The sequence below is a fragment of the Martes martes genome (genome assembly GCF_963455335.1).
Source record: "Martes martes genome assembly, chromosome: 3".
NCBI classification, from domain to species: domain Eukaryota; kingdom Metazoa; phylum Chordata; class Mammalia; order Carnivora; family Mustelidae; genus Martes; species Martes martes.
Genome location: NC_137890.1, coordinates 61,784,233 through 61,800,562, shown reverse-complemented (window position 1 = coordinate 61,800,562; position 16,330 = coordinate 61,784,233). Strand labels below are relative to the sequence as shown.

Sequence of the window (16,330 nt, the reverse complement as noted above, 5' to 3'; positions counted from 1 at the left end):
TGGCCTCACTTAACTCTGAGACAATCGTTTGTTTCTGATTCTCCTCCTGTCATTCTGTTCTGGTTGGGAAGGGTGATGAGGTGTAGCTTGGGGCCATAGCTAATATGCCGTCACAGCTGTTAGATGACTTTCCGTGTGTTTACTTGGGAAGAATGACTGAATGAATCAGTATCTCTTTCCTTCAAGTCATGATGACATCTCGTATTTAGTTCATCAGCACCTAAAAATGTTATGAATCCCCAAATTTGTGACTTGTGCAATAACATTTATTCTCCCATAAAGTACAGCAAGATGTAAAGAAGTTTATAAAAATAGAAAATAATAATACTGAGTTTAGTTTCGGAGCTTGGGTTGAGTATGCACATTTCCTAGCTAAGCATTTTTGGTAGAGCAACCATGAAGTATGCAGGATTCCTCTTCACACCTTAGTAAAATTGTAAACTACTATGCTACAGTAGGATTTGCACTTCTAAAATATTTTCCAGTTCTAGGATTTGGGGATTCTAAGATTATTTACTTTGAAAAATGAGTCTAGAGCAAAAATGACAAAAACACACTTACAGTGCCGTGTTTTAGCTGTGGTCACTATCACACTATCAGTTATTATGGATTTTAATTATGTGTCTTCAAAATCTCTCCTCTTCTTTTTGATCCTTCAGATAAAAATGGTAGAAAGGCCCAAACTTGCTGCAATGCGTGGACATTATGACTATTATTATGCCCAACTTGATGTGTTGAGGAAGAGAGTGCACGAACCAATTTACCACTGTGTTCCTCAAAAAGATTCTGGAGTTGAGGAGAATTATAATCAGGAAGAAAGCCATAGTCCATCACCAGGTCAATGGTAATGTTAGAGTCTAACTTGAACTTTGGTCCTCTGAAAATAATTTGATATACCAACATTTATTCTGAAGCCCTCCCAATTCTCCTAAAACAAGTAATCCAAGAAGAACTTCCAACTCTTCATCTTGAATACCTAATTCACAGTTCCCTTGATACTGTTTCATCTCAAATCTGATGTAGCTTATCTTCTTATTCATGGAGCCACTGAACCACGAGCAGAAATTCATACTCCTGAATTTTTCCCGTTTCTTTTTTCTTCCTTCTAGTAAGTTCCACCATCTGGGAGGAAGAAAATAGTGGTATATATATCATTTTCCAAAGAAATTATTAATATTAACCCATAATAGTTGAATTGTAACTCAAGTTATTTAAGACATATTGAAAAGTGAAATATCTTTCATTCAGTATCTATTTTCTTAGGATCTTGCATTTGTGTACCAGTGTGAGGACCAGAGGTAAAGGAATGGGTACCAACTTGTTCTCAAGGAAGTCAGAGCACAGTTTATAAAATGGACAAGCAACTGGGGTGGCGAGGCCATTGATCAGATACCTGCCCAAAGCGTGAGAAGAACCTGGCATAGGTTTTTCTTTTTCCCTTCAACACATTGTAGACGATGGATGGACTGATCCTGTCCTGAAGGAAAAATCACCGCATCAGAATATTTTTCTGTTTGATCCTCTCCTGTATCCCCAATTGGTACAGTTCTCTTTGCTTCCTTTCTTTCTGATTCCCAAGTACGCATTCTGTAACTGTGAACTACTTCTTGAATTCAGAACTTTCAAGCCACCGGTGAACTGTGAATCTCATTAATAAATCTCACAAATAAATAAAATCCACTTCTCAAATTAGTGCCTATGACTAGTAAAAATTCCTACTCCAGCTGAACATTTTTATTTTCTAAGGCCTGCGGAATACCTTCAGAGGAAATGTGAAGCCCAACAATATAAGCTGAAAGTGGAAAAGCAGTTGGTAAGTAAAATTCCAGTTCTGAGGGGCAATCAGGAATTTCCTGCTCACAAATACTCATGGATCCTTCCTTAAGTCAAAGTGCATTCTACATAGAGGGTCAAGACCACCCTCCACCTTCTCCAGTTTTTAATAGCTAAAGAGGAATAATGGAAATGTGCTTGAATCAGGGTGTTGGAAGCCTGGTTTCTTCCCGGGCTCTATCACTTGCTGTGTGACGTTGGGCAGGTCATACGACCTCTCTGAGCCTCAGTTTGCTTTTTATAAATGACAGTTTGGAAGTAGATGAGCTTCTGAGGGTCCCCTTCAGTGTTAAAATTCCTTGATTCTATTTTATTAGAATTTCATACATTTCTTAAAGGTGACTATTGTATTTTATTTGAAATGAAATTTACCCTTTAAGTGTAGTGTCAGAGTTCTGGGGCGGAAGGAGGCCAGATGTGCATCCTATTTCTGTTACTCTGGTTTTGGACTGCTCAAAAGCTCTAGTTCTATTCCTCTGCTTAACCTGATGCCCTAGGGCATCTCAACTTTTATAGAACTTCGATTTCACAAATTATAGTTCAGTAGTTCAGAAAATGAATAGAGGTGTCTCACATGGTAGCATAAAATATTGATTGCTTTGGATAAACAACACAAGGGGTTTTATTAATGTACTTTGCTTTTTAAACATGTCATACTGAAATTAAGAAAATTCTATTGCCCACTCCCCAACAGTGAATCTGATTCACAATACAATTCTTATTTAAAGGAAAGTATCCAAGGCGAAACGAGAAGACATTTCTAAAAGGCCAGTATGCTTTATAAATCATTTCGTTCCATTGACAGGGTCTCCGTCCATCTTCTGCTGAGCCGAATCACCACCGGAGACAAAAGCGAAGAAATGATGGAGAAGAGCCTCGATTCCAGGAGCTGCAGATCAGGAGAAACGAAGTGAAGGAACAGGTTAGAAACAGTCTGATTCCAGGTCTGCCAGGGTCCCTGCACCGTTGTCTCTCACGCTGCATGGGATATTACTCATAGCGCTACGCCTGAGGGAGGGCCCTCTTGCACAGTCCTCGGACACACTCGTGGGAAGCTCCTTCCTGGGAGTGTCTGGGGATACAGAGATGTGGAGTTCATTTCCTCAGAGAATGCAGCAGAGCGAGGGTCATAAAGATTTGACCTCGGGTTGATAAAGTAACTGTCCACCATCACTGTTTTTGAAATTTGTATTCGTGTCCGAGGGTCGCCTTAAGAAAATTTAACAAACCAGGTGGTTTAAAACACCAGAAATGTATTGTCTCCCCGTTCTGGGGGCCAGAAGTCCAAAATGAAGGCATCAGCAGAGCCCTGTTCCCTCTGAAACCCAGAGGGGAATCATTTGCTTCTTGCCGATCTTTGACAATCCTTGGCTTGCGGCTGCGTGACTCCGCTCACTATCATCCCATGGCTGTCTTCCTCCAGGGACACCCGTGGTGTTGGATTAGGGCCCCATTTGACTCCAGTGTGACCACATCTTAGCTCCACTAGCTGCATTTGCAATGACAGTGTCCCCAAATAAGGTCACGTTCCGAGGTACTGGGGGTTAGGATTCCAGCGTATCTTTTTTAAGGGGGGGACCAAGTTCAACCCATGAAAGTGGGATATATAAAGTAATTGTATGTCACGGACACATTTTGGGTTTTATATAATAGTGAGATCACCGGGGGCACCTGGGTGGCTCAGTGGGTTAAGCCGCTGCCTTCGGCTCAGGTCATGATCTCAGGGTCCTGGGATCGAGTCCCGCATCGGGCTCTCTGCTCAGCAGGGAGCCTGCTTCCCTCTCTCCCTCTCTCTCTGCCTGCCTCTCTGTCTACTGTGATCTCTCTCTGTCAAATAAATAAATAAAATCTTTAAAAAAAAAAATAGTGAGATCACCGAAAGCCCCCTGTCACTCTCAGGGAGGGAAGGACCGCAGCTGAAATGTAAGGCAGGTTATCATCTTTAGGGACGCTGGGTTTTCTCATTTTTCCTGTTGATCACACAGTCTTTAAATTTGTAGGCTGTATAGAGATTACTCAGCTCAGTTGTTCACCAGCATTTAAAATTTTTGGATTGGGATTGTCTTCCAGGAATATTGGAAGCAGTTAGAGGAAATACGCCAACAGTACCACAATGACATGAAGGAAATTAGAAAGAAGATGGGGAGTGAACTGGAGGTGAATACATTTTTTTCCTAAAGGAAACTTGATTCTACTGACTGAGAGCTAACTAAACTTGTAATAGGAAAGCTAACATTTAATTGAAGCTTTTATTATGGCTTATTTGAGACTACCCACACTGGTGAGGACATCTGAGACTCTCATTTGGGAATGAGTATTATTAAAAATATTCATTGTCTCCCTTGTGAATCAGTCAGTGGTCACTGACAGAGCAGCTGCTTGACACCAGAACCAGATTAGAGGCAGAGAGTAAGTCCTTGCCCATAAGGGAGGGAACAGGATGAACATTTACTGAATTCAGCTATATTGGAGAAGCCTCATATGCAGGGGTAAGGTTCAAAAGTCTGGATAAGGCCACATTTGAGTGCAGTCGACTTGACTGATTCTTGAAAATTCTTTAAAGTCACCACATTGGAAACTCATTCTTCCATCTCTCAGATCACTGCTTTTTCAGTAGAGCTCCAGATGAGATAGGTGGCCTGTGTCTGTAGACCATGTTGCGTGAAAAACACACGAGTGTTTGACCATTGAACCACCATCCTGGAACGCTGCTCCTGTAAGAGTCCAGCGGTTCCGAGGCCTGCCGAGGATACGGCTGGCCCCCAGCTCACATGCATGCAGTGGAATTGCCCACACCGCCAGACTTGATTTCTTTCTCCTTCTCCCCCACCCCTGAGGGCACATAGATGAATGAATATGGGTGAAGGGAGTGTAGGGAACAATTCAACTGTACGTACTTGGGCTTTGAAGCAGAGTCTTCACACACATTATCTCCTTTTACTCCCCGTGATAGGGAAGGTTAATAACTCATCCAGAGCCACTTTGATATTATGAGGTGGAGTAAACATCTGATTCTGAAAACTCTACTCTTTCTAACATATGCACTTCTACCCACAAAGAGTTGGAAAGACATGACACACATGTATGAGCGATGACTGAGTGAGACTGAATATAATTCAGCTCTGTACGTGCCCAGGAGTAAGGATGAGCCAGGAGAGCATTTTCATGGTCTAATCTGGCCTGAGAAGAGGAGTGGAATTTGGGGAGGCAGAGCTGAGGGGGAAGGCATTCTGCAGGAACCAGGCAGAGGTCCACACGGGACTGGAGGCACTGGAGGGGGAAAGTTGGAGATGGTTCTCTCCAGAGCAGAGGCTGGTTAATGGTGAGGAGCCTCAGCCTTCTTTTTAAGGCACATCTGTGATGGGAAACCCGAGTCCAGGAAGGATGGATAGCAGACTTTTCTAGAGAGACCAGGAAAGATGCACGTGGGGGATTGCTGAGGGCAGCCGCAGGGGAAAGGACCCGGAAGGAGGGTGCTCTTCCGGCCACTTTCAATGATGGCACCTGGGCAGTGGGAGGAGAGCGTTTCCTCACTAGATCCCACTCAAAACTGGCCACGGTCCACACCGTGCACTTCAGAACCCAAAAAGAATTAATCCGATTGACTGTGTATAATTTGTACTTTTAGGAGGACTCAAAAATAAGTCATAAAACCTATTTAGTGAAGAAAAGCGACCTGCCCATCCACCAAGAGGCACCTGAGGAAGGAGCTCGTATGCAGGTGATGGTTATAATGAGGGGATAACGCGTTTCCCAGCGAGCTGCCTCTGGCCCGGAGGTTCTTAGCCCTCACTGTGCAGGGGAGCCGTGGGCGAGAAGGTTCTTAAAAGCTCAGATGCCTGGGCTCCAGCCCAGATGGTCTGGGGTGGGGCCCAGGCACCGTGTTTGCAACAGCTGGCTAGGCGATTCGGGATGCAGCCAAGTTTGAAACCTGCTCTCGGGCGTGTATGAGAGCTCAGCATTCTGGATAGTGTTCAAGTCAGGGTCAGACACATTGGTCAGAAGTCTGATGGTTAACGTCTTTCCACTTCAACCTTGTGTTTTTTGGTGGGAGGAGGGAACTGGGCAGAGATGAACTATCCCATGGCTCTCAAGAAGCTTTTTGGTTTTTCCCTTCTGGGAGGTCTTTCACCTTTATCTTCAAGGTGCCTGCCACAAAGGCTTGGTGAAGGGCAGATGAGGAGGACCCATGTTGAGTGATGACCAAAAGTGTCTTGCCTTGTGAAAAACCTTGGGACCTTCCATGATGTGATGCTGGGGAGCTCTACAGTGGACTGAGTAGGGAGGATGGGGTTCAGGAGTGTAAGATAGTTGTATTTTAAGGAAAATAGAGAAATAGGATGCTTCTTCTACAATTGAGACAACCAGACTACACAATCCAATCAGACAGCCAACCTCACAAAGAAAGTAAGATACAAAATTACAGGCCTCTTTCATAGTACAGGATCTTGCAAGGCAGAAGAACAGCCTTCCCAGGGTTGCGGGGCAAACGGGTAATAGTGAGTCAAGGCAACACATCTCGTATGTGAAGTACCTACCGACGAGGCAGCAATTACTTCTCAAGGAGAGATGACAGAGACCTTGTGTAAAATGGTGGTGAGAAGACAGCATTAAAACACACACACGCTCACGCACCCACACCAAGGAGACTCATGCTTCTGGCTGGAGAGGGGTCGTACCATTTACTAAAGACTGGGAAGAGTGGGGAGCAAGCTTGCTGTGGGGGGCAATCAGGAGTTCCACTTCGGACATCAGTTGAGTGAGAGAAAGTCTGAGGGCTTCAGGGTGCCGACTTCACTGCCCCCCAGCTCAGAACACGCTTTCCCCAGACCTTCATATACGCACGGTACAACGGCATCCCAGGGGTCACGCCGAATGCCGAGATAGGCTTTTCCCGAGTTACTTTCAACCTGTGCTCATCTTCTATGCTATTACCCTATTTTACTTCCTTTTATCACCTAGTACTTTCTGAAGTTACATTGTTAATTTACCTCATGGATTACCCGTCTTATTCCAATAAAATGTAAGTTCCATGTCAGCAGGGACCTTTGGTCACCTTCGCTGCACTAATGCCCTGTGGAGGACAGTATCTGGCCCGCGGTGGGTGCTCAGTGTGGGTTTGTGGAATGAGTGTCAGAGTGAAGATGTTGCTAAGTACGCGGCTGAGTATGTGAGCCTGCAGCTCGTGGCGGGGGGCGGGGGGTGGGGTGCAAAGAGCCAACCCGGAGACACCTATTTCAGAGTCCTCGCATAAAGGTGGGGCTTCTCTCCACAGAAATGGCTAAGACCGTGCACTGAGGAAGAGAAGGGCGAAGGGCCCGGGACCGGACCCTGAGAAAGCTTACAGCTCCTTTGACATTCTTGTCATCCATCCACAGTCTTCTCTTCTTTGAAATGGCCTGTCGATTTTTAGAGCCTTCACCTTCCTTTTTACTATGCACTTTTCTTGTTTTCCTGATCACCATCGTAAGCCTCTTAAGGAAGGGCTCCCGTAGACAAAATTACATTCTTAAATAAATAAAATCTTTTTTAAAGTGGTGGGGGGGACACCAGGGTGGCTCAGTCGGTGAAGTGCGGCCTTCAGCTCAGGTCGTGGTCTCCTGGTCCTGGGACAGAGCCCCGCATCATCGGGCTCCCTGCTCAGTGGGGAGTCTGCTCTTCCCTCTGCCCCACCTGCCTCCCTCTCTCTCTCAACTAAATAAGTAAAATCTTCAAAACATTCTTGAATTAGCTTAGGTTGTACTGGACCAGGGTGACAAGCACTGTCATATTATGGAATTTTCCCCATTGCAATGCCCCTGTTCAGTGTATTAAACTTCCCTTTACAAAGGCATGTTTTTATTCTCAAATTAATCATCAGATTCAACCCAGAAGTCAAATAATATAAATAGACCATACTATGAATTCAGGGATTGTGAAACTGTAATTGTTTGATCAATATTAAATGCTAGATATTAATTTTTCTCTAAACTTGCAGGACATTGAAAGAGACTTGAAACAAATGAGAGTTCAGAACATAAAGGAAAGTAAAATTCTAGAACAAAACTGTAAAGCTAAGGTAATAATCATTTTGTCTTATGGTGTCATATTAAACGGCTCACTGGGGGGTCCCCACCTTGCAATCTGGGTTGCCTACAGGATTCTCCCCCCTACTATTTTATGGAATTGCCTAATTCTGTGATGTTTGACTAATGGCTTTAAGTATGAGTAATGTCAAATAGATTTGTGATTTTAACATTTTTATTGGATTGCTAAACTAACATTATTCTCCTTGCTTTCTTCTAGAGAGGGGTGAAGTTTGAAATTAGTTTAAACCAATGTATTTCTGATGAAAACACCCTCCAAGAGGAAGAGGTATGCCATTAAGTATTTATTTCCATTAACAGGTATAAGAAAAATGAGTGTCTTAATAGCACATTTAATGAAAATTTCCATAGGATATAGGGAGAATTTTCTTTAATCTTCCCAGAAGGATCTCTGGTGTTCAAACTAGTCTTCCAAAATGCCTTTTTATCTTCCCACTATCTTTTCATTGAGATTATTCCCTTAGATGGATTATTCCAATTTAATTTTCTTCTCTCTTATAAAGGAATTATTTTCCTCATAATATTAACTCTCTTGTCATTGCCAAATTAAAATAAGAGACTTAATTATAGTCAACAACTAATACACTTATCTAAAAAACTGAGCAGATATCCTGAAACCATGCACATTTATTTAGGTCTTAATTAGTTATTGATAACTTCATGCTGGTCTTTGGGTGAATCTCAGTTATGCACTCGGGCTCTCATTGATGCAGTGATAAAATGCACACGTATAGTAAATTCAAACCTCATTTTATTACTTGCATTCAACATCTTTTTTAATCCCACTTTTTAACCAGATCTGCTAACAAATATCAAGATCAACTGATTTGTGTTTCCATTTCACCTTCTCTAACTTTGCCTTTTAAATGACCAAAAGTTATGTGTGTGGACGTAATAGGTTCTGTACACATCTGATACTCAATTTCTTTCTTTCATGTTCTTCATTAGCAGAAAAATGTTTAATGTTATCATTTCTTCCAGATTTTTCGTTTTGAATAGACTTCATGTTTTAGAGCAGTTTTTTAAAAGACTTTATTTGTTTATTTGACAGACAGAGATCGCAAGTAGGCAGAGAGGCAGGCAGGGAGAGAGAGAGAGGGGAAGCAGGCTCCCCGCGGGGCAAATAGCCCGATGTGGGGCTCTATCCCAGGGCCCTGGTATCATGACCTGAGCTGAAGGCAGAGTCTTCAACCCACTGAGCCACCCAGGCTCCTCTAGAGCAGTTTTGAGTTCATGGCAAAAATGAGCAGAAGGCACAGAGATTTCCCATCTATTCCTGGTCCCCTCACATGCACAGTCTCCCCCCACTGGGGTGGAACATTTGTTACAACTGATGAACTCAGATGGACATATCATAATCAACCAAGTACATAGTTCACATTGGGGTTCACTCTTGGTGCTGTACCTTCTATAGGTTTTGATGTAACAACCCGTATCCATCATTGTGGTACCACACAAAATAGTTTCACTGCCCTGAGAATCCTCTGTGCTCTACTTACCTTTGAGATTTGTCCCACCATTTTGTCACATAGGGACTTCTCAGAGTGAGAGTTCACTCTCACCTCTTTGAGCATTCAGCATCGTGGTGTCCCAGACCCAGGAGGATCAGAGGGGGCCTGTTTCTGGGTTGGAGGGCTATAGCCACAGTGCTGCCGTGAAGCCAGGAGCTGAGGTCGGCCTGCTGGTATAAAGGGATGGAGTCAGCAGTTTTATCTTCCAGGATGTTCACCCTTTGTTACTCGATGCTTTGGTGTGCTTGGAACAGAGTGATCATTTTAGTATTGATCAGGGAGTGTCAGGAGGAGTTTTAGGGACCTGTATTGGGAACATCATGCACCTAAAGCAGGGCATGGACAAGACAACCTTGAGAGTTCTGTAGAATGGAACCTCAGGAGAATTATATCGAAGGCAGCAAGTCTGGATAAAATCAAGTTGCCACATGATCGGTGCTTGTCGCTGCTGACAAGGAGAGGAGATAAACACACTCCTGTTTCTATCTTGTTCCAACATAGTTCCAGTTTTAAAATGCTATAACTTATTGGTTTAATATACATATACTGAATACTAACCATATGCCTTGGGAAATGTCATTACTGGAAACACGCAAAAAATTTTTAACATACTTTTTTTCTCAAAAATGTGGCTTATCATGAAACACTGTGGCCTCGCTTTAGGCAATGGATGTGCGCAATAAAACTGTGACCTTTGAGGATGGCATGAAGCTTAAGAAATATAAATGTGTGAAGGAGTATGAAGAGTATACAGACAAAGCATTTGAAGAACTTTGTGGCCCAGAAGCAGGTATGTGTCATGGCCCTTGGAAGCTGGAGATGAGAAGGGATATTTTACCAGCAGTCCACCACAGACCCCGTCCTCACTCACCTGCAACGTCATTGTCCCTTTGCTGGGCAGAGCCCCTGGTCCTCTGCCACCTGAGGCCTTGCTCTGTGCTGTCCCCAGCCAGCGGCTCCATGCTATCCTCTTTCCTCACTATCTGCTGGAAGGCTCCATGGACAAGTCCCACTAGCCTCGCACACTCTGCATTTGTCCACTTGAATTTCAGAGCTCTTCCTTCCCAATGATCCTTTATTTCACGTACGGCCAGCAGCAACCTGACAGTTCCTGCTGTTCGGCTGGGGTGGCCTCTGCCCTCCGATGTCTCTGGTTTTCCTCCTCCGTTCCCTCTGCCGGTGGTTTCGGGCCCTGTCACCTCTCAGCGGCGTGGTGAGGTAGTGAGTGCGTGGACTTTGGAGACAGACGGGAGTTTGGAAGCTGGCGCTGCCACTTTCTGACTAGGTGACCTTCCACAAGTGACTACAGTGCTCTGAATCTCAGCTTCCTCTAGGAATGGGGATAACAGGACTTGCCACACGGGTTTATTGGGGGACAAAAGTGAAATTTGATATATAAACACCTGGTACATAGGGGGTGCTTAATAAATGCTATTTCTAATTTGCTCTTTTCTTGCCTCTTGCCATACTGCCTTGTTCTCCTATGTGTTTTCTTTTCTCTAGTATCTCCCCCTTCATTCTCTAAGTGGCTGCTGGAGTTAGCTTGTTATATTATTCTTCTACTTCAATTTTTTTGGGTAATGCCGGCAGGATTCCCCATTGTCCATTCCACGTATTATCTTATTTAACGCTGTGGAGCCTGATCCTGTGGTGACCCTCCTTTCCTGCCCCCGCACCCCCCTTTCTTCCCACTGATGATGGGATCCAGACAGCCTCCCGGAGCACCCCTCTCTCTTAGAGCTGTGTGAGCATTTACACACCCTGGCTTGGCTCGGGTTCTTCTTCCATCTCACCTCATTTCCATCTGGAAAAACCTTCATTCAGTTCAGCAGGCATCTTATGGAGACTCTCCTATGTGCACAGACTGTACTAGGTGGTGGGGATCTCAAAGATGAATGAAAACTGGGTCCGCCCTCAACATCACTGTGGGGTTGTGAGCCAAAGAAAGGAGGCACAAAACGTGTTTGCTGAGCCCAAATCCTAATCATCGTTAGAGCACCAGCTGGCTCAAGTCAGGGAGGTACCCACTCCTACAGAGCTTGGCCTGCTAAGGAGCTTGGGCTGTACCCTGTGTGCTGACCTTTGGTCATCGGGAATTAACTCCTATCTGTGATGGAGAAAGATCGTGCTGGCTGCAGTGTCAGGAGGGCGTGGGGTGGCAGGACTAAAGGCAGGAGGATAGCAGTCCAGGTGGGAGATGACAGGTGCATACGGCAGAGCAGTGTGGTGAGAATAGACACTAAGTGCGGACCACTGAGTATGGGGGTTGAGGAGGAGAAGGAGGTCAAAGACCCTCTTGTTTTCTAATCCAGACGGATGAAGCTGTCACCAACCAAACAGGCACACACATCATGCAGAGGAAGGTGAGCGGACATAGTTTAACACTATAGATTTGGGACATATTGGCGTTTAGGTCTTTACGAGCCTCAGATGGAGATGCCTAGAAGATGTTAGCTGTGTGAGACTGAAGCTCTGGGGCAAATCAGGGTTTCCTTAGCATACACAAGGTATTATCATAATCACCTTAGCGATAGTTGAAAATACCTAGGCAGAGGGACTAGAGTGAGAAGGAAACGGAGCTTAGGACAGACCTTAGCAATGTTTAGACAAGGTTTGGGGAAATCCAGAGAGAGCGAAGCCAAAGGAGGAGAGAAAGTTCTAGAAGAAGGTGCAGGGTTGGCAGCATTAACTAGAAGAGAAAGGCCAGGTGAGGTGGGTTGAATAACAGCCAGCGTTTTGGCCACCAGGATCCCTTAGTGGCCTGAGCGAAAGTTCCAGTGAAAGTGATGAATTCCAGAGTTATTCTTTGTGTAAGTTTGCTGGAAAGAGGAGATCACGAGTTGTAGGTCTCAAAAGAGATAGCTGCCCCCCCCCTTTTTTTTTTTAAATTAAAATGATCTCTGTTTCATACTGAAAATTGTCTTTTAACTTGTCTGCATTATATTATATATATTATATATTATATTATATAATTATAATTCAGGTTGAAAACAATTTTCCATAGGATTTGGCCATCTTATGTCTCTTGTGAATTATGTACTCTTAACTTTCATCCCTTTATCCACTGAAAATGGCATTTTTTTTCCTTTATAAGACTCTTCAAGTTAAAGCTTTACCTGTAATATGTATTGCAAATATTTTTGTCATTTGGTTTTCAGATTTCATCTCCAGTAACAGCAGCAAATGTGTGTGTGTACATAACATAATTTAGGAATAAACTTTATAAGGATTATGCAGAGCATGTAAAGAATACTATGAAAACTTACTGAAGTATTTAAAGATCACTTGAATAAATGGGGATACATACATTGTTATGTATCAGAAATATTCTTTCCAAGTAAATATGTGGAATTTTGCCAGTTTCAATCAAAATCATCAAAGCCACAAAAAAATGGAGACATCTTGGCATATTGGAGAATCTTGGAGACTCTTAAGCAGACAAATTTAGAAAAGAAGAGCAGTGAAGGGGCACATAAACTTTCAAATATCAAAATATATTCTTTAAATTATAAAATAATATGACACTAGCACCAGGAAATCAGTGATAAGAAGAAATAGTTTAGAAACAAACCCTAGGATGGATAGTTATTTGGTGTATGTTGAAAGTTACATCAAAGTCAGTGGGAAAGAAAGGCTCAGTCAGCCAACTGGCTGCTAGGCCAGTTGGTTAACAATTTGGGAAAAATCGTGAAATCAGACCTTATATAATGATACAACAAAATACATTTTTAAAGAACCAAAGAGTTTGCATATAAAAATAAAGTTATATATTAGAAAATGAATTAAAAGAACAATCAAAATCAAATGGCAACCTGTGGAATGGGAGAAAATATTTACAAATGACATATCTGATAAAGGGTTAGTTTCCAAAATATATAAAGAACTTACAAATCTCAACCCCTCACCAAAATGAAAAATCAAATTAAAAAATGGACAGAATGGGGCGCCTGGGTGGCTCAGTGGGTTAAAGCCTCTGCCTTCAGCTCAGGTCATGATTCCAGGGTCCTGGGATGAAGCCCCACATCGGGCTCTCTGCTCGGCAGGGAGCCTGCTTCCCCCTCTCTCTCTGCCTGCCTCTCTGCCTACTTGTGATCTCTGCCTGTCAAATAAATGAATAAAATCTTTAAAAACAAAGGGGAAGAAGACATTAATAGATATTTTCCCAAAGCAGACAGACAGATGGCTAACAGATACATAAAAAGATGCTCAGCATCACTGGTCATCAGGAAATGCAAATCAAAACTACAATGGATGTCACCTTACACCTATCAGAATGGCTAAAACCAACAAGAAGAGAAACAACAGGTGTTGGCAAAGATGTGGAGAAAGGAAAACCCTCTTGCACTGTTGGTGGGAATGCAAACTGGTGTAGTCACTTTGGAGAACAGTATGGAGATTTCTCAAGAAGTTAAAAATAGAGCTATCCTATGATCCAGCAATTGTACTACTAGGAATTTACCCAAAGGATACAAAAATACTAATTCAAAGGGAGACATGCACCTCAATGCTTATAACAGCATTATCTACAATAGCCAAGCTATGGAAACGGCCCAAGTGTCCATAGACTTAGAATGGATAAAGATGTGGTATATTTATATATACAGTGGAATATCAGCCATCAGAAAGAATGAGATCTTGCCATTTGCAATGACATGGGTGGAGCTAGAGAGTATTAATGCTAAATGAAATAAGTCAGAGAAAGACAAATGTATGTTTTCACTCATATGTGAAATTTAAGAAACAAAACAAATGAACGAAGGGGACAAAAAGAGTGAGAGAGAGAAGTAAACCAAGAAACAGAACCAAGAAACTATAGAGAACACACTGATGGTTACCAGTCGGGAGGTGGGTAGGGGGTGGGTGAAACGGGATGGGGATTAAGGAGGACTTAATGTGATGAGCACTGGGTGTGTAACTGCTGAATCACCATATTGCACACCTGAAACGAATATTACACTGTATGTTAACTAACTGGGATTTAAATAAAAATTTAAAAAAAAAGAAAATGAAGTAAAAGAAAATATAAGTGAGTTTGTTTTCGTGGGGTTTTTTGTTTTGTTTTGTTTTGGATAAGGAAAAACTAGCTATTCAAAATACACGGAGCACAATCATGAACAAATTAGTAACAGATTCCACTTTAGCAGGGAAAAGCTTTGGTGAAGCAATTAACACTAGCTCCTAGAATTGTCACCTTCAATAGTTTATCTAGAGTAAAAATCATGCACGTCCATAAACATTTAGCTGCAGTGATTGCATTATAGTATTGTTTATAATAGTGAAAAATGGCTAGAAAACTAAATGCCCAACCATAAAGAATTAAATTATAATATGCTCATGAAACAGAATACTGCATTTGCTTTAAAATGGTTGTATAGGGGGCACCTGGGTGGTTCAGTGTACTAAGCCTCTGCCTTCGGCTCAGGTCATGATCTCTGGGTCCTGGGATCGAGCCCCACATCAGGCTCTCTGATCAGTAAGGAGCCTGCTTCCCCCCCCACTCCCGCCTGCCTCTCTGCCTACTTGTGATCTCTCTCTGTCAAATAAATAAAAATATAAAAATAAAATAAAATGGTTGTATAGAACAGTGGTTAATAAAGTGGGTATGATAATGTTGCTCATTGGAAAGAGCAAATTATGAAAGTTGCACATGGTGTGAGGTCCATTTTTTATTTCAAAACAAAAAAACTATATTCAAGGGGGAAGTTTTGAAATTTTGATGGTCTCTAGATGGTGAGATTATGGGTGATTTTCATATGTCCTGTATTGAGACATTGTAATAAATAAAGAAAAAGATTTTTAAAATTAAGATAACAGAACTCAGGGTGTCTCAGTTGTACAGTCAGTTGAGTGGCCGACTCAGTTTCCTGCCTCAGATCTGATCTCAGGGTCGTGAGATCCAGTCTCGTGCTCAGCATGGAGTCTGGGTTTCTCTCTCCCTCTCCTTCTGCCACCCCCAACCCCTGACTCTCACTCTGTTTCTCAAATAAATAAATAAATCTTAAAAAGAAAAAGGTAACAATTGATTGCATTTCTATGGAAACTGAAGTAAAATGCTCAGAGATGCCTCATGGAATGTGTCCTTTCTTGTTACTAATACTTGTTTGCATTTAGATATATTACCTGGTCACTCAAATGTTAATAATAAAAATGAAACAATTTTTAAGCCTGTTGATAATTTAAGTCTTGTAAGTTATAGTCTTTCTTAGTCCGTTTGGGCTGCTTTACAAAGTGCCATTAACTCTGTGACTTATAAACAACAAATATTTATTTCTCATAGTTCTGGAAGCTGGAAAGTCCAAGAGGATAGTGCTGACAGATTTGGTGTCTGGTGAGGGCCCACTACCATGTTTTCACTATGTCCTCACTTAGCAGAAAGGGTGAGGAGCTCTGTGGAGTCTCTCTTTCTTTTTTTAAAGATTTATTCATTTATTTGTTTGACAGAGATCACAAGTAGGCAGAGAGGCAGGCAGAGAGAGAGAGAGGAAGGGAAGCAGGCTCCTTGCCAAGCAGAGAGCCCGATGTGGGGTTCGATCGCAGGACCCTGGGATCATGACCTGAGCTGAAGGCAGGGGCTTTAACCCACTGAGCCACCCAGGCGCCCCGTGTGGAGTCTCTTTTATAAGAGCACAAAGCCCATTCCCGAGGGTTCCACCCTCATGGCCTCATCACCCCCCAAAGACCCCACCACCTCCTAATACCATCACATTGGGCCTTAGGTTTCAACATAGGAATTTGGGGAGAGGTTGGACACAGCATTCAGTCCGTAACAATGTATATTAGAATAAGTTGGTAATTTCTCTGTTTTTGAGGGTACCCACAGGTGGACGACCTCTGGATTTCCTAAGAACTCTTTGGTGCAATTAGTTGTGCTTTGACTGCTTTTAAATTAATGAGTTATTT

The 16,330-nt window shown here is 42.7% G+C and overlaps 1 protein-coding gene across 1 annotated transcript in view; it reads left to right on the top strand.

Annotated features, from left to right (window-relative positions):
* Window positions 1–16,330, top strand: part of NEK5 (NIMA related kinase 5) — a gene marked incomplete at both ends in the record, with an annotated part of 60,378 nt that overhangs the window by 25,300 nt on the left and 18,748 nt on the right. Inside the window, 8 exons of the mRNA XM_080799390.1 lie at window positions 660–844; window positions 1,747–1,813; window positions 2,639–2,755; window positions 3,904–3,990; window positions 5,462–5,554; window positions 7,811–7,891; window positions 8,119–8,187; window positions 10,094–10,220. Of these exons, the coding sequence (XP_080655516.1) occupies window positions 660–844; window positions 1,747–1,813; window positions 2,639–2,755; window positions 3,904–3,990; window positions 5,462–5,554; window positions 7,811–7,891; window positions 8,119–8,187; window positions 10,094–10,220 (826 nt within the window). The remainder of the gene's footprint in view (window positions 1–659; window positions 845–1,746; window positions 1,814–2,638; window positions 2,756–3,903; window positions 3,991–5,461; window positions 5,555–7,810; window positions 7,892–8,118; window positions 8,188–10,093; window positions 10,221–16,330) is intronic.